General features: G+C 39.0%; 1 protein-coding gene across 1 annotated transcript in view; it reads right to left on the bottom strand.

The window, feature by feature from the left end:
- The window catches only part of cacna1bb (calcium channel, voltage-dependent, N type, alpha 1B subunit, b), a 397,100-nt gene that overhangs the window by 65,084 nt on the left and 307,650 nt on the right, over nt 1–24,366 (bottom strand). The window contains exons 31-35 of the mRNA XM_055153227.1: nt 23,369–23,529; nt 21,836–21,973; nt 16,899–17,100; nt 8,607–8,771; nt 4,110–4,220 (exon numbers count right to left, since the gene is read on the bottom strand). Of these exons, the coding sequence (XP_055009202.1) occupies nt 4,110–4,220; nt 8,607–8,771; nt 16,899–17,100; nt 21,836–21,973; nt 23,369–23,529 (777 nt within the window). The remainder of the gene's footprint in view (nt 1–4,109; nt 4,221–8,606; nt 8,772–16,898; nt 17,101–21,835; nt 21,974–23,368; nt 23,530–24,366) is intronic.

Genomic DNA, 24,366 nt, shown 5'->3' with positions numbered 1-24,366 from the left:
CATACCAATGACTTGAGTGCTGATTGGTGGATATTGACAATCGCAGGCTGTGCACGTCACAAGAGCAAATACAGTTTTGCTGGTTGAATATATGTTTAAATTTCATAAAGCGGAAAATATCTCATTGTGATTTTTCTTCATGTTTGTATAATTCTGTTCAAAGTTTACATTTTAAAAACGGCAAAGGAAAACTGACAAAAAGACTAAAATATGAACCGACAAACTGATACTTTGCAGTGACGTCACGCAGGGGGTGTTCTACATGTACTGTATTTTTCGGACTGTAAGTGTCACTTTTTTCATGGTTTGGGTGTTTCCTGCGACTTATCCTCCAGTGAGACATATATATATATATATATATATATATATATATATATATATATATATATATATATATATATATATATATATATATATATATATATATATATATATATAATGTTCACACTGAAGCCGCTAGAGGCTCTAGTCTTGTGTATGAATATCTGCTCCTGTTGCTCCTGTACCACTGTCACGTGGTTCTACTGCTCATGTCTCCTGCAGAAAGAGCCACTGTTTTGCTGCAAGTCGTGAAATATGCAGCTGAAAACAGCAATCGAGTGGGGATGGAGACACAGCTTCACGGTAACCGAGAGAGTGCACCATGCAACTTTCCTGAAGTCACTGGATGGATGGACAAAGTCTGGACTTCAGTGACACCAAAACCATCCTGTGGGGATTCAGAAAGGCCGGAATAATTCTAACTGGAACTGATGCTGAGTCTGACGACAGCGACACAGAAGAGGAAGCGGCGTTCTGTTGACCTCCAGAGGTCGAGGCCAAGTTGCTTGATTTGGAGTGAGATGGAGAGTTTGGTAAACTTATGTTCTGTTGTTTATACTCTAGTTATCTGAAGAACTGTTCATATGTGACGTTAACATATTAACACCTATTCAGCCTCTTGTTCTCTATTCTAGTGTTATTATTATAACTTGCCTTTCAAAATGAAATGTCAGTTCCTGGTCTCTGATTTTATAAAATACATTTCCCCCAAAAAGTGCGACTTATAGTCTGGTGCAATATATATATTTTTTTTCTTCTTCATTATACATTTTTTGGCTGGTGCAACTTATACTCCAGAGCAACTTAGTCTGGAAAATATGCTAATTGTGATTTTTCTTCATGTTTGTATAATTCTGTTCAAAGTTCACATTTTAAACACAGCAAAGGACAAAAAGACTGAAATATGAACCGATAAACTAATTGATACTTTGCAGTGACAGTGCAGGGGGTGTTCTACGTGTATATGGTATCTTCACCATTTACCATGGAAACACACTGCACACATTAGCAGACACTGTCAAATAAGTTTTAAGATCTGAAAACTCAAAAAAAAAAAAGATACAAAATGGATTTAAAGAGCACATTTCACATCAGGAGCCTGTGATCAGTCTGAGTGTTCATGGTCCTGTTAAATCAGCTCACCTGTTGTAGTTTCAACTAAATCAGTTCTTTAAGTATCAGACAGAGCAGTGCTTACAGTTAGCATCACACCCTCTGGGAATGTTGCAGCAAAGTACCAATACAAGAATCACATTTCAGAACATGTTTGTGCACACGTAAACTACAGGGTTGATGTTTTTATGCAGAATAAAGCTCTATTCACACAGGATTAGTTTGACCTGTGGACCTTTGGTGATTTGTAATAATTGTGGAGGACATCTGGGATCTTAATCCCGTGTGAATGCGCCATGTCTGTCATTTGTAAAGTAAAAATTCCACCGCAAATGACCTACTACATTTCACCAAACACACACATCTGGTGATAATACTAGTCCTGTACGAATCTGTATCTCGGTGTTTGTTGTTGTAATTGCGACTTTTCTACTGTATGTCTTTCTTTTCTTTCTGCTTTTCTTTTTCAATCTCTGTGTCAGTAAAATAGAGTCATTTACAGACTTTACTTCTCCTGTGCGAATGCTCTGCAAGTGTTAAAGAGATGGGGCGAGAATTTGCAAATTACCAGATTTAAGACAGGAGGTTTTATTGTTTGTGGTGGAAATGACAATACTTTGCATACTTAGCATCCATAGCTCATGTTACTGAATGAGCTAATTAGTAAGTTTTTGGACATTGAACAAAAGGTCTACAGACAGGTTTGGGGTTTGGGCCAGTTTTTTTTGGGCTTATTTCTGGCCTGGATCTCACAGCTGGACACTGCACTGAGAGTGTGAGAGTGTGAGAGTGTGGGAGTGTGAGAGTGTGGGAGTGTGGGAGTGTGAGAGTGTGGGAGTGTGGGAGTGTGGGAGTGTGGGAGTGTGGGAGTGTGGGAGTGTGGGAGTGTGAGAGTGTGGGAGTGTGGGAGTGTGGGAGTGTGGGAGTGTGAGAGTGTGAGAGTGTGAGAGTGTGGGAGTGTGGGAGTGTGGGAGTGTGCTGTGAGTGGGCACACAGCTGAACAGGTGGGGCTAGTGGAGTGTGAGAAAACCTCTTTACCAAATGGACCTGGTCAATGGAGCAGAGCTTGGGTCTAACGCCTCAGTGACACCCAAGAGGAGAGCTCCACTTCTGCCATGTATCCCCCACACCTCACTGCACCCACATATTACTGGAAACTGTGGATTGATTGTTTCAAGGCCATTTTTTTAATTTATTTTTTTTATGAAGGAGGAATGATACGGAAGCCCTGACAGGTAAGAGTAAAAAAACAAAACAAAACAAAACAAACAAACAAAAAGAGGCAGGTCATTTGGGCTCTATTTTTTTATTTTTTATTTTTTTGCACCAACTCAAAAAATACAAATCTTTTTATTTATTTATTTATTTTTTTTTCTCAGTCACATCAACAGTGGAAAAAAAAACACAAGAGAAAAAAAATGAGTTGCTGGTGCAAAATGAAAAATAAATAAATAAAGACTTTTTTTTTTTTTTTTAGAATTTCTTTCTTTCTTTCTTTCTTTTTTTTGAGTTAGTACAAAAAAAAAAAAAAAAAAAAAAAAAAACAACAAGAAAATAGAGCCCAAATGACCTGCCTCTTTTTTTTTTCCCTCTTGCCTCTCAGTGCTTCTGTAGAGATGATCATTTTGTTAAAGTAAAAAGTGTGATTGCAGTAAGATACTAAGATATTATAATTATAATTACAGTGTATAAAATTACAGGTTTTTAAGTCTAATTATGACTTGGTTTAGTGGAACCTGTGCTCAGTATTTATCACAGTTTTACATCAGAGGCAGTTTGTGGAAAAAGTTTCAAAAGCAAAAGTAATGTACACAAAGTAGTGATGATTCCTAAAAACAGAATAGGATATCTCTGCCGATGTCATCAACATGGAAAATTCCATCCAAAATGCAGAGACAATGTACACACAGGAAGGCATTTTTAAAACACAGATGTAACAACAAAAGGCACTGCCATCTATTTTTACTCTAGTCTAATCATAACTATTGTGCAGCTAATTTAGACATGTTTTGGCCTTGTTTGGTTGCTAGGTAACAGTTATGGAATTACCTCTACGTCTGCTGTCCATGTCCAACTAAGAAGTAAATCTATAAACTTTAAAAGAACTAGGTAGGATTTTAGTTAGATCCCGCATACCCTCAAATAATAATATAACATTAATTTTAAATTGGCCAAAAATAGGGACACCTGGGACATTTTTTGTGTAAAACTGGCACAAATCTATGTTTTTTGATAAATCTGGGACAGGGGACACAGGGCTCAAAACTGGGACTGTCCCAGGTAAATAGGAATGTCTGATCACCTTAGTCTATGGCCAAAATCAAATGTCTTGGTTTATTTATTGCTTCTAATAAAAAGAACAGAACTAGTGTAGAGTGTAGAGCTGTTTTGTTGAAAATATTATTTTCTATTAATTATTTGAAAGTTTTGTACAAGAACTAGGTAAGATTTTAGTGAAATCCCACATACACTAAAATAATAATCATAATAATTTTAAAATGTACAAAGCTTAATGTTTCTATCCCACCACAAAAATTGGTCTCCTTTTGACTGAAAATCCTACATATACAGTACAGTGCAGTGAGACCACACAAAGATGGCCGCCCGTGTCATATGTAAACACAGTGTGCATGAGTCCTCTGAGAGCTGTGAGGATGGGTGTGCTTGTGCCGTACCAGGGGCCCGAAGGCGATGATCTTCAGAATACACTCCAGGGTGAAGAGTGCTGTGAAGACGATGTTCAGGTACTTGAGCATGTACTCGTACCACTCTGGAGCTTCAAAGAACTGCAAGCACAACATACAGGAGCACATGGTTAAGTATGGCCCACTGTCCTTCACTCTGCATCAGTGTGTTCATGTGGGGAGGGGGAAATACTCTTAACCACGCTAAAAATATAGGGGTAATGTGTAACTTTTCTGAAGTAGAGTCTGTCACCTGCTTGTCTACATACATACATACATACATACATACAGACATACATACACACGTACATACATACATACACGCATGCATATGTAAATACATACATACATACATACATACAGACATACATACACACGTACATACATACATACACGCATGCATATGTAAATACATACATACATACATACATACATACATACACACATACATACATACATACAGACATACACACATACATACATACATACATACACACATACAAACAAACATACACACACACATACATACATACAGACATACATACACACGTACATACATACATACACGCATGCATATGTAAATACATACATACATACATACACACATACATACATACACACATACATACATACATACACACATACAAACAAACATACACACACACATACATACATACATACATACACGCATACATATGTAAATACATACATACATACATACACACGTACATACAGACATACATACATACATACATACATACATACAAACAAACATTCATACATACATAACTATTGAAGTATCATATGATTTTAAGGAAGAGGACAATGATGCACTGGCAGCAGACCAACACAGACCCAAGAAGAACCAAGCCTCTTTATCTGTGAGGAGACAGTGCTAACCACTCAGCTACCTCGTCCCATTAGTTGATTTATCAATAGTTAGGAGGCCAATTTTCAGGTTCTTAGTATCAACTAGATCTCTGTTTTACATTTTATTTTTCATCAACTACCGCATTCATCTAAAATGGCCTAATAATCAAAACAGGTGCACTGACAGGTCAACTGACAAACCCTGTGTCTTAATTTGAATCACAATTAAGTACAGCAAAGTGTAAGGGGAGGTGAAAACAGAGAGTTGCCTCAAGCCCCAATTGCAGGACCATACAGGATTACTCAACGATGTATGAATCAGTCGAAACACAATTATGAGCAGGCTAACGATGAGGGAGTAGAGAACATGGTCAGGATTTCATTATAGTCAACTTTGATATGTCTCAGCAATTTAACAACTCACATGTTCTTTTTGATTTGTGTTTTGGAAAATAAAAAAAACATCTCTGGACCTGTGTGGACCTGTGTGAACCTGTGTGGACCTGTGTGGACCTGTGTGGACCTGTGTGGACCTGTGTGGACCTGTGTGGACCTGTGTGGACCTGTGAGTACCTATGTGGACAGTGTGACGGATGGGGGGAGCAGGCTGTTGTGACTGCACACTTGATCTAAGACTGGCTGAGTGTGGCTGCTCGTGTCCCCTGAGAGAACTCAAGCCTTCAGTGTCCACAGATACACAGGTAGACCCATATGCTGTGCTTTAAGCCTGCTCCGCTCTGTTCAATAATTCAAGAACCAGCCTGTCAGGAAAATAAACAAGGATCCTGTTTTAAGTCATTTTGGGGAAAGTGTCAAAACAACAGTGCTGTAGTCAACTAAAGAAATTCTTGTTGGACTAAAGAGAGACTAAAAAGGGGGCGTGGCAAAATCTCTCAAAACTATTACGTGTCTCTGTGTATCTGACACAAACTGCATTCACAAGACTACACTTAGGTCTGTCAGGCTGAATAGACCAAATTCAATCAAAGGAACTCCATTCCTAACAACATTTACATTATTACTCTGAAGTTTCCGAATTATTCAACCTGCCCCCTTTTTCCAGTGTATTCAACTCAGTTCAAGTTTATTTATATAGCATGATTAAAATAACTTAATTGTGTTTGTCAGTCTAGACTTTAACTGTAAGAAACCGAGAGGATTGGACAGTGTACAATCTGGTACCATATTTTTGTCATTGAATGGTCTATTTTCAAACTTTTTCCACAAATAAACTGCACTGGACTTTAAAGGAAGCCCAACAGCTGGATGGGTGAGTGGTTTTGTTTGTTTGTGGTGTTCACGGTGACTCTGGGCTTTGTTCAGTTGTGGCGTGTAGGGAGGGTGCTGTCTGTCGCTGGATTGTCGGCGTGTTCACAGTGACTCAGTTGTTCAGTTGTGTCTAGAAGTGGCACATTGCACTCGCTTTTTCGGTTCCGTTCCTCGTCTGTGTGGAGTGATGAGTGTGTCTGTGGGTGTGTTTTGCTGTGTCGTCGCTGTCTACTCCATGTGTGTTTGTGTGTTCTGTGAGTGGTGCGACTTTGTAGTTTACTGAAGTTGTGCTTGGACACTAGAGTGGATTCGTGTATAGGGCGCTCTGGCTTGCAGCGTGTGCAGTCATTTTTTGATGGGGTTAGAGGCTTAAGAGCGCGTCTAATAGCCCGGAAAATACGGTAATCTGTTTCATTTATATTCATACACACAGACAGACTTGTCCTGAGGGACATTATTCTCCTCATATTACCTCAAGTTTCCTTTAGGATTGATAAAATATCTATCTATCTATCTATCTATCTATCTATCTATCTATCTATCTATCTATCTATCTATCTATCTATCTATCTATCTATCTATCTATCTATCTATCTATCTATCTATCTATCTATCTATCTATCTATCTATCTATCTATCTATCTATCTATCTATCTATCTATCTATCTATCTATCTATCTCTCCAGTGAGCAGAGCAAACAGAGCAGACGTGGAGGATTGAGACAGGCTGCAGACATAACCTTGGGCTGCTCAAACACACTGGTGAGACCTTCAGGGCAGTCAGCTGCTGAGGAAGAGGCAGAGCTAAAGTAGCATCTGTAGCTCCAAAACAGAGAACCAGGAGATGATATTGTAGGCTATGGTCACGCACAAGTGTGTGGATGATTTAGTGAATTCATTTAAGAAGGACAGAAAGCAGAAGCTTCTTTAAAACATGTCCATGTGTCACTGACCTGTGTGATACGCCATGGTCACCCCATTAGACTAGAATTCATTAGAATATGAATAGATTTTAATTGATGTCATACAACAGTCATCTATGACATCATGAGGAGTGAGTGAGCCATTCAGAGCTGCACCATGACTAACTTTGTGTTTTCTTCTAATAAGACACATTGTAAAAAGCTAAACAGCATTTTTCCTTTACATGTCTCAATTTCTTTGTACAATTTGTGCTACTAGAATAAAACAACAAGTGTCTATATAAAAGGAAGAGAAATGTTAGAATCTAAATATTTGTCATGACTAAAACCCATATATTTATTGTATTATTGCTTAAAAAAAAAATCATCATTCATTATCATTAATTCATTATTTTCTATGTTATGCTCTGCCTTTGTTGTTTCCTCATCACAAACAGACCTGGAGTTGTGTTTGGTTTCATTCACACATTTAACACACAATATTTAGGCTGAGTTCTTCTCTCAGACTGAAAAAAACAAAACAAAACAAACAAAAAAACATCTTATGGTGTCATGTGATAATACAGGAAGTGCTCCACTGTGTTTTGAACCACCACACACCTTCACTAGAATCATTGGATAATCTGAGCTCTGGAATCCGTGTGTCATTCGTTCATTCATTTTTCAATATAAAACCAAAAATAAGAAAATGAAAAAACAACTGTTTTCTTCACTATTTGTTTCCAAAACCAAAATGAAAAAACGGATAACGGCTGGTCCCGGTCTGGCCCGGTCTGGTCCCAGACCTGGATCAGTCCTGGTTCAGTCCATACTCGGTACAAAAGTTCGGCATCGCAGTCACAGAAGTCACGTAAACAGGAAACGGTCGTTATCTGTTTTTCCATTCTTCATTTAAACACAAAATCGAAAATTGAAAAAACGAATCATTATCTGTTTTTTCATTTTCTTACTTTTGGTTTTATATTGAAAAACGAACAAACTAATGATACACGGATTCTCTGGTATTGCCAATCTTTCAAACTAAAAAGTAGCTATTAACTTGAAAATGGCTGCTTGATGACTTTGCAAGGTGGAACAGAGCATTTAGAGCTTTGGAGATGTAGACAGTCTAATAATAAAGAATTACTCAAACATGTGAATGAAACAAAAGACAACTTCAGGTCTGTTTTTGAGGGGATAACAACATTATGACATGACTTAAAGCTCACAAGAGTCATGTTTGTGTAATATACTACAAAAATCTTCATATGATAACTCATTTAATTTGACTTACCTCCCTTCTTCTCCATTATATCTTACTAGACCAGCTGGATGTTATGATGCCTTTAGACACCCGGCTATAAGCAATGAAAGACCTAAAGATGCTCCAGGCGTAATTTGTAACCCTGCAGTGGGCCACACCCAGCTCCGGCCCCACGTCTCTCACCTTCATCATGAGCACCACGGTGTTGAGGGCGATCAGAGTCATGATGGCGTACTCAAAGGGAGGAGACACCACAAACTTCCACAGCTTGTACTGGTACGACTGCTTGTTCTCCGGCATGTAGCGCGTTAGGGGTTTGGCGTTGATGGCGAAGTCGATACAGGCCCTCTGGAAACAAGACACAAGGCATCATGGGAAATCTGCACCACAAACTGTCTCGAGCACAAGGAAAAACTGTATTGATACTTGAGCTGATGTCATTAACATTCCCCTTGGGGTGTGAAGCTGAAACTGAAATCACTACTCTGTTAGACAGCCAGCACACACTACAGGAGAATCTGACATGACTTTTTGTCTTTGTGTGTGGCAACATTGTCAGATCATAACCACCAAACATCAGCAACGCTATGGCAACAGACAAAAAAACAGAGTGTCAGGGGCAGAGGAGTGACATACAAACTCAGGAAATAGTGAAAATAATGAGAAGACTTTATCTCTCAACTCTTGTAAAGTGGTAAATTTAAAGTGCAGCATCTCATCCACATTATTCATAGAAAATATCCTCAAATAACGACATCCAGTCCACAAAACCACACTGTTAATCCAGTTTGAGGTGTTCTTTAAAAGTAAAAAGGTGGGAGTAGTTCCTCATGTGTGTCTGTTTACATCCACACAGCGCATGGATCGAGGTGAAGCTGCAGATTAGTGACAGTGACTCTACTTCCTGTGGACTTCTCCAATCTTTAGTGATGGACAAATGAGTCGGAGCTCTGGAGCACGTCTCGTTCTTTCTGAAACAAATTGCTCTGAAGCACTGCCTCGGAGCTCGTCTCCCAGCAGCCGCTCACGTGACCAAAGTGTGGAAGTGTCAGTCCCTCCCCCTACTGCTTCTCTCTCCGTGTCGATCGCTTCAGTGTATCGAAGCGTTTCATTGGCTCGGCGAATGTTCCGCTCTGCGATTGGTTCGCACTTCTGTGGTTTGACAAGCGCTAAACTGCTACAGTCTAAAAGATGCACCAATATTTCTTGAAAATGTTGGATAGTGAGGAGGATTGTGTGACATTAGTGGTGATTTTGGTGATTTTTGGCGACTTTTGGCATTTGTTTCATTTTCGATGGCGTCTACAAGCGATCCGTGGTTTGGGATCACTTTGATCTAATTCCACTAAACAAGGTAACACCTATTTTCTTATTTACAGCATGTTCTTTATGTTTCTCTTTACATATTATTTTAAATCATCATTATTATTGTTGTTGTTAGGTACGGTGTCGCTCTGCACACAAGTATTGTCTTACACTAATAATACTTCATCGATGCTGAGACACCTGCGTGACAATGGTTAAATTTGTCCACTAGAGGTCAGTGTTTCTCCAAGGCCTCAGACACGTCCAACCATTTGAGACAATATTGTGACTGAGGCTCCAGTCGCCCATCACTACCAATCTTTTATGTTTGAAAAAATCCTGTATCTGAAGTTTTGCACCACATTTCACAAATAAAAACACAGTTTTGACTTGTATCTAAACTAGAAGTGCAGAGCTCTGATCTTTTGAACACTTAAGAGTCTCAGAGTGTGTGATTTTACTGTACTGACACGATCGCACTCACAACTTTATATCCTGTGGTCTGCAGACATGTCCCTCTGCAGTCTTTGCCATCAGAGATTTTAAGTCTTATAAGATTCTCCTCGTGTTTGTGGTGTTCTCTTTTTGTTGCATGTTTTCAAATCGTTTAAGGCTGAAAAATCCTGTAGTGTGTGGCGGCATTTAGACTCAGAAGAAAAAGTTGACTTGGTTGGAACAATATTAGGTGAGCTGATTGTGCTGTTAAACAAGTCTTCATTTAAACTCTAAGATGGATACGTATTAAAAATATTTGTAACTCAGTTTTGTCTAGTCAAAAAGAAAATTTCAGATATCCACAATGACATTCTTCCAGTCTGTAATTGTCATTTTCAGGGATGTGACTGGCCAAGGACAAAAAAGCAGGAAAATATATAGAGCCATAGTGTGGCAGCGCGACAATGAAGCGTGCGGCAACAGTGCAGCCATTCCACACAATCACCTCATAATATACAAACATTTAGTGGCAACTCAGAAATTTCATCATTGGAAAACAATTAACTTGAGGAGAAAAAAAAACATACATGCCAAACAATAGGTGCTGACATTTACGGAAAAAAATCAAACAACCAAAGAACAGTGTGCAAAGAACAGAGAAAAAGAGAGAGAGAAAGATAAAGAAAGATAACGACAGACACAGAGAGAAAGAGACAGAGAGAGAAAGAGACAGAGAAAGAGAGAGAAAGATAGAGACAGAGAGAGAAAGAGACAGAGAGAAAGCTGTTGGTGTGTTGGACAAAATTGCACTTGCTGTGACAAAATGCAGTCTATTTCTGAGCCACTTTAAGATATAATAAAGGAAATTATAATACAATTATGACAATCCTTACAGTTTTTAATCACTCTACACAAAGTGCAGTGCACATGGACTTGGTTTTCCACCAGTTCACTGACAGTGTTATTATGCAGCATGTCTGATCATGTGCTATAGATAAACTTGAACTATTACTATTCTAGTCATCATCATGGCCGTTGTTGTTGTTATTGTGTAGTTATTATGTTACACTATTATGTTTTTATGGTGCCTACACAACATTCTGTAACAAGCAACATAAGAGAGATTTTTGGGACTCTAAGGTGCACCTGATTATGAGGCGCATTAAGCAGAAGTGCGCGTCCCAGAAGAAACAGCGATCGAGATGCCGAATTTTTTCGCCGCATACAGACTGAAAGAGGACCGAACCAGCAGGCTGCTCCGTGCACGGAGCAGAGCAGGCCGTCTGTAAATCGATCACGCGGGCCCCGTGGAGCGCGGAGCTCTGCGCAGTTTGAATTCTGTTTCGTAAACATGTCTCTTAACAGGTGCCATTTTGGGTCTTTATCGGTCCTAATGCGCACATTCTCCTCGCGGAGTCATACATACTGGCTCCTGACTACGGTAACGATAATGCTGCGATAATCCATGAAGCGATCCTGCTTCGTCATTTACCAAAGTCGTACCAAAACATTCTGACAGATTCTTGAGTGCCGTGTACCACATAAAAATCGATACCCCCAGAAATTTTGTAAATATAAGAGCCACGGTAAGCCAAATATGAGGTGCACTTAGATGTCTATAAAACATATTGATTATCTTGTTATCAGTGGACAAAATTAGGCATCAAAATTATATATTTACAAAGAAAATAAGCATTAAATCGATCAAATTTGACGTATTCAGCGCAATATGCATAATTCAGAAAGCTTAGAGAGGTACTTAGAAGGGGGTGGAGAGCTACTGGTAGCTCCCGAGCTACAGGTTGGACCCCTGTTGTGATGAATTTTGATTAGAGACATCAGAAATTGGAGATGTCTGTAAAGTTCATTGTGCTTAGTCAAAATATAATTACAGATTTCTTGAATTTTGACAAGGAGAAATGATGTTGCAGAGTCTGTATGTAAATGATCCCACTTTAGGCAGGAGCATTTGGCACCGGAAAACGGAAAGTTTATTTATCTGTAAGATCACCAAAATGCATCTTAGGTTCTTTTTGTTCATGCACTTAAGTGAAATGTTCGTTGAAGATTACATTACAACACAAAAACACATTTTAACACTGATGGTTGTTGAGCTTTAGGGACAAATGTTTTTTTTTGGATGGATTGTGCACTGTGAGTAGCTAGAGACAACATGGTCCTTTCTGTGTCATAATGTCATAATGACGTTTGAGATATCCTTTCCTGTCCTTTCGTCTAGTCAAAATTACATTACAGATCTCTCAAATGACAATTCCCACTTTCCAAAATGAAATTATGCCTTGTCGAAAGACGTTGTTGATATCTACAATGTTAATTCTGGATAGTCGAACTTGGCGTTTAAATTTGCCAACGGCTCTTGAGGTCAAAACAAGTTTGCTGTGTGCATCTAATTATAAAGCTTTTTATACTTAGCCTATTTTTCAGACTATAAATCACACTTCTTTCATGGTTTTGGGAGTTTCCTGCGACTTATACTCCAGTGTGACTTTTAGATTACATTTTTCAGAAGGACAGCTCTAGTGTATCAGTTTTCTGCGCATGTCTCCTGCAGAAAAAGCCATTGGCCTACAAGTGCAAATAGTGAAATATGCAGCAGAAAATGGTAATCGAGCAGCAGAAAGAAAGTTTGAAGTGAGAGAGAAACCTGTGAGAGACTGGAGAAAAGCGGGAATGAAGAACACAGCTTCATGGTAACCGAGCAAGTGCACCATGAAACTTTCCTGAAGTCAATGGATGGATCGACAAAGCCTGAACTTCAGTAACACCTTAAGAGTTGCTCAGAAGTGACACAGAGGATGAAGAATTCAGTGGATTCAATAGATTTAGTGATTTGGAGTGAGATGGAGAGTTTGGTAAACTTGTTCTGTTCTGTTGTTTATGCCATAATTATCTGAAGAACTGTTCATATGTTACATTAACTGGACGCCTATTCAGCCTGTTCTTCTTTATTCTATTGTTATTACTAGAACTTGCCTTTCAGGATGAAATGTTGGTTCCTGGTCTCTGATTTTATAAAATAATGTTCCCCCAAAAAGTGTGACTTATAGTCCAGTGCAACTTATATGTTTTTTCTTTTTCATGACGCATTTTTGGGCTGGTGCGACTTAAACTCCGGAATGACTTATATTCTGAAAAACATGGTACAGAGGCAGCGTTCAGACTGCAGCCTGAAGTGAGCCAAATCCAATTTTTTGGCCTCTATGTTCCTGTATCTGATCTTTTAATGACAGTCTGAACCACACAGATCCGATTTTTTCAAATGTGACCCAGGACACTTGGATATGTGCTCCTGAAACCGATACATATCTGATCTTTTGACATGTGACTTCAGTCTGAACGGCCAAAGTGCATTCATCCACCTACACGTTATCAACAAACCACAAACGTCACTATTCTGTGCTGAAGTCAGCGAAAATTGTTAATGAACTCCGTGTCACTGAAGTGAAGCACATCTCCACTCACCACTCTTGGCTCCGTCTCCACATCCACACGTTCCTTTCAACGGACGCCGCTGCCCCACAAAACACCACGGTCAAAAACCTCGTCCTTCTCCTTCTCAATCTCCTCCTTAAAACAAGTAAGTTGTTCATGTTCTGGCTCCGGTACGAGAGGAACTTTAAAATCTCCAGGTGCTCAATGCTGCGTCCACGTTTGGACAACTTCTGTAAACACAGAGACGCTCGCTGTGGTTGACGTCGTCGTGTCTCCAGTGCACATGCGCGACACTTTTGGGCCGTTTAATGTTCACACTGGAGTCACATACAAGTCACATTTAATTGGAAATGTGAACGACCTCGCAAAAACATGGAATTTCACAAAAAAAATTCCAAATTGAGCGTTAAGCCCTGCAGTCTGAACGTAGCCTTACTTACTGTTACTTTACTGTAACAGCAAACCTCCGCTCTGGTCGAAGTGGTGAAAAGCTCTCATAAACATGTTGACTAATTCGTAGGGATGCACTGATTTCGCTTTTCCAATTCAGATACTGATTTCAATATTATATTCTACATTATCAGACTTTCTGGGCTGACTACGACCAGCGAATGATCTTAGTACATTTATAGGTCCTACCAGGATAATCGATATTTGGAAGCCGATATCCGATCCAGCTACATTTTCAGTATTGGCACACATATCCAATACCAGCATCCATATTCATTTGCACGTTCACAAGGCATTGGGTAAGTGAGGAATAACTCTGGACCACTGCAAACTGTTTCAAATGCACTAGTTCTGTTTTCACATTTTTCAGAGAGTAAAAATCAGACAGAGCGCCCTTAATCTACACTAGTTTTGCAGTGTGGCCTTTGTGCCATGCCCTACCCCGCTAACACAGACATTTAAAACATGAAAGAGCGCTGGGACAATGGTACACTATTTGTAATCCAGAGCGTTTTGTGATATCAAAAGACATGGTTGCAATTTACAGGCGTCTGATCGAGGGCCAGTGTTCGAGACAAAAGGGGAGCGATTTTAAGCAAGTCCCTGTGAAGTCCAGATGAGAGGAGCCGGGCTGAACAAACCACGCTGTGTCCAAACATGGAGGAGGTGGAGAGGCTAGAGGAGCGCAGGAGCAGATATGGAGGGCTACAAGAGGCTCTCAGCTACACACACTTTGGACAGGTGTTGTTGGTACACAGTCGGACAAACAATGACATAAATATTGGCTGTGTTGTCATCAGAACATTTATTTTCTTTGTTATGAGCATAATATGCGGCTACACTTTTAATAGACTTAATAAATCGACTTAATGGACAAATAGTGTATTAAAGATGCACTGCGCAACTTTTCTAGTGGAGGATCTGCTACCGGCTTGTCTTCCTCATGATAGAACATTCTAGACAGTTTTCAAAAACCCCAGAAGTTGTAGACCGCGCACCGACCAATCTGTGAAGAGCTGAACCAACTCGAGTTGCGATAACCGACTGCAGACGCTTTCCTCCTCTGGACTTCCTTTGTCAAATACAAACTTTGCATTTTTCATAGCACTTTTAATTCACAAATTCACCTCACAGAAACAACAATAATCGTTGACAGATATGTTCACTCTCTGCTTTGTTTGCTGGTGTGGTGGCGATTACTTGGACACCACTGGATGTTCCAGCGCATTACATACATCACGACCAAATAGCAGCGATTGGTTAAATAAAAAAGTACCCGCCTACCGTCGAGTGAACGAGAATGCTGCGAGGTCAGACGGTTTCCACGAAGTGAAACCAGCTGATGAATCAGGCTAGTAGTCGTATCCAACTCATTATTCATTTAGTATCATAACTCATTTTATCACACGGTGATAAACTGTTTTAGTGCTGACAACAGCTCTAGGTATTGTTGCAACTTCATGTGAACCACACAGACAGGGGCGTTTCCTGCACTCAGGCTGCGCACATCCACTGTGTTGATGAACAAATAATCTGTCCATATATTCGCCGCTTCATTGTATAAGATACAGGGTTCAAAGTGTGAGAAAAAAGTAGCAGCTTATAGCTCGTAAATTACGGTATAAGGGGGAATTTGGAGCTGAGTTCTATATTAGGAACAAAAATAGATTTACAGACAAAATAGCGAAACAAAAACCTCAGGATCATGCAGAGAACATTTAGGGTGTGTTAGTTGCGATGGAATACCTCCATACTCTTTTTCTACTTTTGTCCACTTAATTACTGAAGTCAGTTAATCTGTTAATGGAGCCAACCAAAATGTTTACTTCCTGATTATTTCATTTAGAATATAAGGGTTTATATGGAGCAGCAGTAGAAAGGAAGAGTGAGTGTGCACATACACATGTACATAGCTGTAACTCAAAAAAAAAGTCAAAAGGTGAGTGTGTCTTTATAGAGATACATTGTTTCCCAGTATTTTGTTCTGTATAAATAGTTGTTTTGGTTTGTTTGTGAGTGCAGTTTGGGTCAGATACACACAAATATGTAATAGTTTTGAGAGTTTTTGCCATCCCTTTTTAATTGGTGAACTGATGGGCAGCACATGGCTTCCATGTCTGTACAAACATGTTCTTAGCTTATCAGTTCTTTTTGTCAATTCTTCTGGTCGAGTTTAAAGGGCCCATAATAAACTATTTTCTGATCTGTGTTCAAATGTTGTCTCCTCAGCACAAACAGACCCGGAGTTGTGTTTTGTTTAATTCACCAGACAAACACAAACACACAAACCCTGCATATTTACACTGAGTTCTTCTCTCAAACAGAAAACATTAAGGTGGAACACAGCATTTTGAGCTTTAGAGATCCATTTCAATCCACCCATTTTTTTTTTGGTTTATGTAGGACTGGGTCTCAGAGGGCAACAGTCTAAGCAGAGCCTCCCAGACTTCCTTCCTACAGCTCCTCCAGGGACTCCAGGGCGTTCCCAGATCAGCCCAGAGACATAGTCCCTCCAGCGTGTTCTGGGTTTTCCCTGGGGCCTGCTTCCCAGAACACCTCCCGAGGGTTTGGAGACTAATAATGTGGGATTACTCAGACATGTGTGAATGAAACAAAACACAAGTCCAGGTTTGTTTTTGAGGAGGTAATGACATTAGAACACGGCTTAAAACTCACAAGAATCAATTTTGCGTAATATAGATGCTTTAATGTGAACTTTCAACAGAATTCCATTATTAAAACATAAATCACAAATCTAGAAACCTGAATTATATATTTTTCCCCAAACGTTCAGCTGTACTGCCTAATAGTGACGTTTGTAATTCCACATACCTGGTTTTTCTCCAGACTGCACTCAGACATGGCTTTGTCCCCCTGCTCCTGAAATGTGATGATGATCAGAGCCACGAAGATGTTGACGAAGAAGAAGGGGAAGACCACGAAGTAGACCACGTAGAAGATGGACGTCTCCATGCGGAAGCCCGGGCTGGGACCCTGGTCTTCATAGGTGGCATCCATGGAGTGTTTCAGCACCCTGGACAGAGGCAGAGCGGCGCGTGAGGGAGAGCCACAGACTGTATACAGAAGTGGACTGAAGGACTGTGGTGTTCAGCTCCAAATGAAATTCATAAAGGCTAGCAGTTATAGGGGTGAATTTGAAGCTGAGTTTTACATTTGGAATTGATTTACAGACAAAATAGCAAAATAAAAAACCCAGGATCATGTAGAGTGGGTTAATATGAACATTTTAAGATCATAAAGACACTACCAGAGGTGGGTCACAAGTAAGTCTCAAGTCTTTGACCGCAAGTCCGAGTCAAGTCCAAGTCAAAAACAGGTAAGTCCAAGTCGAGTCTCGAGTCACTTCCAAGTCGTCTGCTTTGAGCTTCAAGTCATTTCAAGTCTTTAAACCAAAGTACCAAATATAACTTTGGTTTTTGCAATTTATATGAATTTTAAACTAAACTGTACAAAGGTCATGGTGTATTTATATATGAATATTTATATAAGAGTTGTAGAAGTGAATATTTATATAAGAGTTGTAGAAATGCAAATTTTTCCTTTGTAAATGTCTTGACAAGATATTAATGTGAATCATTACGGTCAGAACAGAAAGAATTCAGATTTAAAAGTGCTTAATAACATGTATTTTGTTGTGTAGTCTGCACTGAAATGGAAGAATCATGTTCTATGGAGTGTACTGTATATTACAGTATATTACTGTATTGCACTGTATATACTGTAGTACATTTGAGTACACCATATCACAGTACTTCAGTTTCATTCAAAAAAACAAACAGAAGTGGGAGGGACATGTTCCAGTTTGTTCCTGTATGCATCAACTGTAACGAGAAAAGTATTTTCTAAAAACATATTTTTTAGGAGAAGCATCAAGTCACAGGTCTTAAGTCCAAGTCAAGTCCCAAGTCTTAGACCATTTTATCAAGTCAAGTCTCAAGTCCTCAAATCTGACTCGAGTCCAAGTCACAACTTGCAAGTGCCCATGTTTGGACACTGTGTTTTACTTGTACTTGTCTATTGGAACTGCTAAATGTTGTTGTTTTGATGTACTTACTTTTTAATAGTGCTTATTTATTATTGTTTTTGTCTCTCTCTCTGGGTCACTGGGCCTTGGGGAGTGCATTTCATTCTGTCATGTGCTTTTCTCGCATGCTTGAATGACAAATAAAGAACCTTAAACCTTAATGACATCACAAGGTGGAACAGAGTGCTTCCAATTTGAGAGCAGAACTCAGCCTAAATATACAGAGTTTGTGTTCAACAACTCCAGGTGTGTTTGTGATAAGGAAACACCACAACAGAAAATCTGATCAGAAAATATTATAATATTTGAGCTTTAATAAAGTTTGCATTAGGTCATTTGAATTTGTATTAAATTTAAATTGATCCAATTGTGTCAAATTGTGTTTTTTGTTCTTGTTGTGTTAAATGACTCTGATTATTAAGATTCAAAAACATGTTATTTATTTAAAGATAAAAAAATTACTTCATAAAATGTGCGTATTTTCAAAGATTTTAAATGCAATATACATTCTAATGAACCAAAAACAGGCGTGCTAAATGTTAAATGTAATAATGGATAAGTGTGTACTGTGTGTGTAATAGCTCAGCCCTGCAGTGCAGTCCTCATGAAGACGCCGTCAATATTCCTCTAATAATTAAATGCATACAGTTCCATCACATGAAGAAATTGCCAATTGTCAGATGTATGAAGAGCCATGCCACTATCTGCATATTCTCACTTTCAGTCATTTCTAGTTTTTCTAGTGAGTTTGACAGGTTTTCATGATTTTATAATTCTGACTTGGTTTGGTTTGGCAGATACTTCCTGTGGTCAATATTTATCATAATTTTACATAAAATACATAAAATGTGTCACTATAAAAGAAGATGACATGTTTGTCATCAAAATGAGCCCATTACAGCTCTGTCCAGCTCTGCATCCAGAACCAATCCTTTACGTCTGAGGTTGTGTTTTTCACAAAATCTTCAAATACTCATTTCTGAGCACATCTTAATTCCATTTCATTCCATTTTGCCTCAGTGTGGAGGAATTTTCCACGTGTCTTTCCTGCTCCAAACAACACTGATGTATTTAGTGTGGATCTCTATGGCAGCCATTAACTCAGCCTTTAACATCCACTGACACAGACATACAGACTGATGCATAAAGCAAAACGAATAAAATATCACAGTTGTAATAAGCACTATGAATGTTTTTTGACTGTTGTTATTTGAAATAAACTTTTAATTAAATATTGGAAATTCAGGTTGAAATGTTTTTTTTGTTTTGTTTTTTTTGACGCTAAAAAAAGAATAATGAAATAACAAACTGTTTTCTTAGTTTATAGTTGTTTGTTCTTAGTTAAAATTCAAAAGAACAAATGGTACACAGACCGATAAGCATTACAATTGTTCTCAGTAAAAGTTAGATTTGATTTGAGGATGTTTACCTCATCTCTGGGGACACAGTTAGCTCAAGTTGATTGAATCTCACATATGGTTCCTTAAGTATATTTTAGTGAGATGTGTAGTCTAAACTGTCATATTCACTTTCAGTTTTTTTTTTGCTTTAGACAAGTTTCCCATTTCCCGTCGAGCTGAAGCTGATGAGAGCCACACAATAGACGATGATGTAGGTTTGGGTGATGTGAAGAGGTCTGACTTCTCCTTCACACACACACACACACACACGCACACACACACACGCACACACACACACACACACACGCACACACACACACGCACACACGCACACGCACGCACATACAGGCATTCTTCACTGTGCTGTGTGTGTTCCTCCACGTGTGACCACTCCCACTCCTCATCACACAAACACACTCAAGGACTCATGACTTTGGATTATTTTCTTAAACTCTATTCACATGGAATTAGTTTGACCTGTGGACATTAGGTGATTTGTAATAATAGTGGAGGATATCTTAGATCTTAATCCTGTGTGAATGTGCCATGTTTGTCATTTGTAAAGTCAAAATTCTGCTGCAAATGGCCAACTATATTTTACCAAACACAGACGTCCGGTGATAATACTAGTCCCGTCTGAATCTGCATCTCAGTGTTTGTTGTTGTTTTTCTGTCTCTTTCTTTTCTCTTTCAATCTCTGTGTCAGTAAAATAGAGTCAAGATAGAGGCCAGACGTCTCCATGTTGTACTTATCGAGTGTGAATAGGACTTTAGCTGACACAGGGCTGGAGCGTGTAACAGTATGATCTTGTGTTGAGAAACAGTCTGACCCTGTGATGATGTCCGAACCTGTGGACATGATCATACAGTCATTCGGTGCTTTTCTGTTTAAAGGGCCCATTTTACTCTTTTTTCTGATCTCAGTTATAATGACTTGTGATGTCATGTGGTAATACAGGAAGAGCAGTGTTTTTAAACTCCATGCACTTTCATTAAAAAACATCTGGATAATTTCAGACCTGGAATTTCCCATCTCTATTAAAAAATACTGCTTTGTGACATCATAAGGTGGGACAGACTAATAATAAAGGATTAGTCAAATATGTGTGAGTCAAACAAAACTCCAGGTATATTTTTGATGAGTTAACTGCATTTTCTGACATGGCTTAAAGCTCAAAAGAGTCCATTTTGTGTAATACTGGACCTGTAACCCACTCCTCCTGTTGGTCATCTTCTCAGTGTCATGTGGGTTTAATCAGTCACAGTGAAGTCTGGACTCTCAGAAGAAGCCATTTTGTATATATTTAGTTACAATATAATTAAAGGGTCTGGTCATAATTTTGAACCATGAGTGAAGAAAGAACTGTTAGTACTGTTTCACTTACGTACATAAACAGACCCGTGTGTTCCACATGCTGTAACTGTCATTGTGTTTCTACTTCCAAAAGTTTTAATGTCAAGTCTGTGTTCTGTTAAACACCAGGGGGCATGAAAGTCAGTTTGAGAATAGACCAAACTGATGAAATAGAGCATCAAATACACAAACACGGCGCTGCCCACGGCAGTTTGTTGTTTTGCAGCTGGTTCTAGTCACTTTTTTAAAAGTTCAGATTCCAGTATGGAGCAGTGTTCACTGCTGCCCCCAGTGGTCAGCTCATGTACTGCTCTGGTGCAAAGATTCCACATGTTGTGAGGAGATGGACCAAGTGACGAACAGAACAGACAACAAAACCGACAGAGCAGGACAGACAGAAGTCTCTATGTGCATCCGTATGCTCAGAGCATAAGGCAAGGCAAAGCAAGTTTATTTGTACAGCACAATTAGTACACAAAGTAATTCAAATGAGCCTGTAGTCCCATCTGTGAAGTGGAACCATAACAGAACTGCTGTCTGGGCTGTCTGCACACACAAAATAAATGTCTATCTTTTTCTCACAAATGCCTACTTTTAAAATACACTGTATGGATTAAGGCTTGAAAAAAACACTTTAAAGTCATGTACTTGTATAGTGTATAGTGTATAGTATATACTGTATAGTGTAAACTGTATACTGTATACTGTATAGTGTATACTGTATACTGTATAGTGTATACTGTATACTGTATAGTGTATACTGTATACTGTATACTGTATAGTGTAAACTGTATACTGTATACTGTATAGTGTATACTGTATACTGTATAGTGTAAACTGTATACTGTATACTGTATACTGTATACTGTATAGTGTAAACTGTATACTGTATAGTGTATACTGTATACTGTATACTGTATACTGTATAGTGTATACTGTATACTGTATAGTGTATACTGGGAGTACTCACAGCGGCCAGCCTTCCCCAGTGGACACAGTGAAGAGTGTGAGGAAGGCCCACAGCACGTTGTCGTAGTGGAACTCGTACTTCTTCCACTCTCTGGGCTGAGCGGCCACGTCCTCACGGTCATAGTCCAGGAACTGACCCCTAGAGACCACACACACAAGAGGCTCACATATACACAGATATACTATAGATATACTATGTAAAGAAGAGCACAAGAGGCTGGAAGGGCATCTGGTGTGCAGGGGGAATAAGAAACAACAAAAGAGCAAACCAAAAAAGCATGGATTTGATATTTGGTGAATAATTTTCTTATTTATGAACTTATTTATACAAAGCTATTTTGTAGTCTGGATAAACACATTACAAAACACATTAGGGTTAATTTGGGCTATTTATGTTTTAAGGAAATATGCTTCTGTCAGTCTGAGCTCTGGCATCATTTGAAAAAGAAACTTGTTTTTTTTTTTTTTTCCCTCATACCAATCGTCTTTCAACACATGTTCACACACATGGGGATGGGGACTGGGGATTTTGGGAACTTTTTTAGTAGCTCCTGCAGGTGTGGTGGAGGTACTTTCTAGTCAGACCAGGAAACATTTTGAGACTTTATTGATCCATAAGGAATTATAAATTAAAAAGGACATTAGGAAAAAATACTCATATATTAGGGTTGCGAATCACAAGGTTGATCATGATTTGATACAATACATGATACATGGCTCACGATACAATATTATCTCAATATGGTGATACATGTGAAAATATTGCTCACAGTATTCTGCAATATATCACTATTTTAAGAACCAAATACATTTTAACAACAGTATTTCTTTGTGAAACCTGCACCTGTGTAGAGTCAATATAGAATAAACCAACTGTACCTACTAAAACATAAATATGTTTCCTTTCTCTGAACAAACATCAAAAATCGAGACACCATGATACATGGCCATACCGGCTTGTCAAAGCCTGATCCTGTACCATCTCAGAAGCTAAGCAAGGCTGGGCCTGGGTAGTACTTGGATGGGAGACACTGGGAAAATCAGGAGCCACAGTGGGGCGCCAGTTGCAAAAACTGTTGTTGTGTCCATAGGCAAGACACTTCACCCACATTGCATAGTATGAAAGTGGTGTGAGCATTAGTGGTGGTGGTCGGAGGGATTGATGGCGCCAATTGGCATGGCACCTGCGCTTCTGTCAGTCTGCCCCAGGCAGCTGTGGCTACAATAGTAGCTTACCACCACTGGGTGTGAAGAAAAAGAATCATGAGTCTATAATGCTCTGTAAAGTGTCTTTGTGACATATGTCTGTGAAAAGCACTATATAAATAAAGACTTACTTATCAAATAATTCAGTAAAATATTCTATATACTATACTCGATTGATTTTGATATTCTGACACTCCCCTGTTATATATTTCAAAGTAATGCTTAATAACAAATCGTCAGTCGTTTTTCTTTAGTTTAAAAGCTGGATCACTAAATGTGATCTCATTCATTACATAAACTGTTAAACATCTAGCAGAGATTTTCTCACCTGCAGTCCTTCTCCAGGCCCTTTGACTCGTCTGTGCAGTAGAAGAACTTCCCTTTGAATAGCTGCACGGCGATGACAGCGAAGATGAACATGAAGAGAATGTACACGATCAAGATGTTCAGAACGTTCTTCAGAGAGTTCACCACACAGTCAAACACCGCCTGAAACAGAGAGAAAGAGTCAAACACCACCAGAGAAAACAGAGAGAGAAAGAGTCAAACACCACCAGAGAAAACAGAGAGAGAGTCAAACACCACCAGAGAAAACAGAGAGAGAGTCAAACACCTTTTGAAAACAGAGAGAGAGAGAGAGACAATCAAACACCAACTGAGAAAACAGAGAGAGAGAGTCAGACACTGTCTGAAACAGAGAGAGAGAGACAAACTCTGCCTGAGAAAAGAGAGATAGAGAGTAAGAGTCAGACACCGCCTGAAAACAATGTCAGACAGCGGTTAAGAAAAGTAGGAGCTGGCTTATACCTTAAGTAACATCAGCCATATTTGTGTAAATCACGTTGAGATGTTGTTGTCACCAATTTTGATTTTAAGTAAAAGACTCAATACTCGGAACCGATTCCGATCCCACAATCATAATTATAAAAAACTATTATTTCAATAGAATGTCATCTGCAACATGAAATGGTAGAACTTTCTTTTCTCTTCCTATGTGGCTCAACATCATTGTAAAGACATTCAGGAAAGGTTCTGCTCTGTCCTGTCACTTTTTAGTATCGATACCTACAAAAAATGAGTTTTGATACTAGTTTTAATATCTATTAGTATGTGATTTTCCATACTTTTGACAATCCTATAATGATTTGTTAGAGGAGAATCTGTGCGTAGAACCAACAGTACATTTCATATTTCATCCTTCTACAAACAAACATGGCTGTCCTCATGTGAGCCTGTGTGCACCTGTCAGCCTGCCCCTGTCAGATCTCGGAGCTGCCTCAGAGCGTATGTGTGTGCATGTGTGTGTTTGTGTGTGCATGTGTGTGT

The sequence above is a fragment of the Boleophthalmus pectinirostris genome, unplaced genomic scaffold, assembly GCF_026225935.1.
Source record: "Boleophthalmus pectinirostris isolate CB_2022bp ecotype Guang Dong unplaced genomic scaffold, ASM2622593v1 HiC_scaffold_18, whole genome shotgun sequence".
NCBI classification, from domain to species: domain Eukaryota; kingdom Metazoa; phylum Chordata; class Actinopteri; order Gobiiformes; family Gobiidae; genus Boleophthalmus; species Boleophthalmus pectinirostris.
Note: the sequence above shows the minus strand (reverse complement) of the source record. Positions and strands in the feature narration are given on the sequence as shown.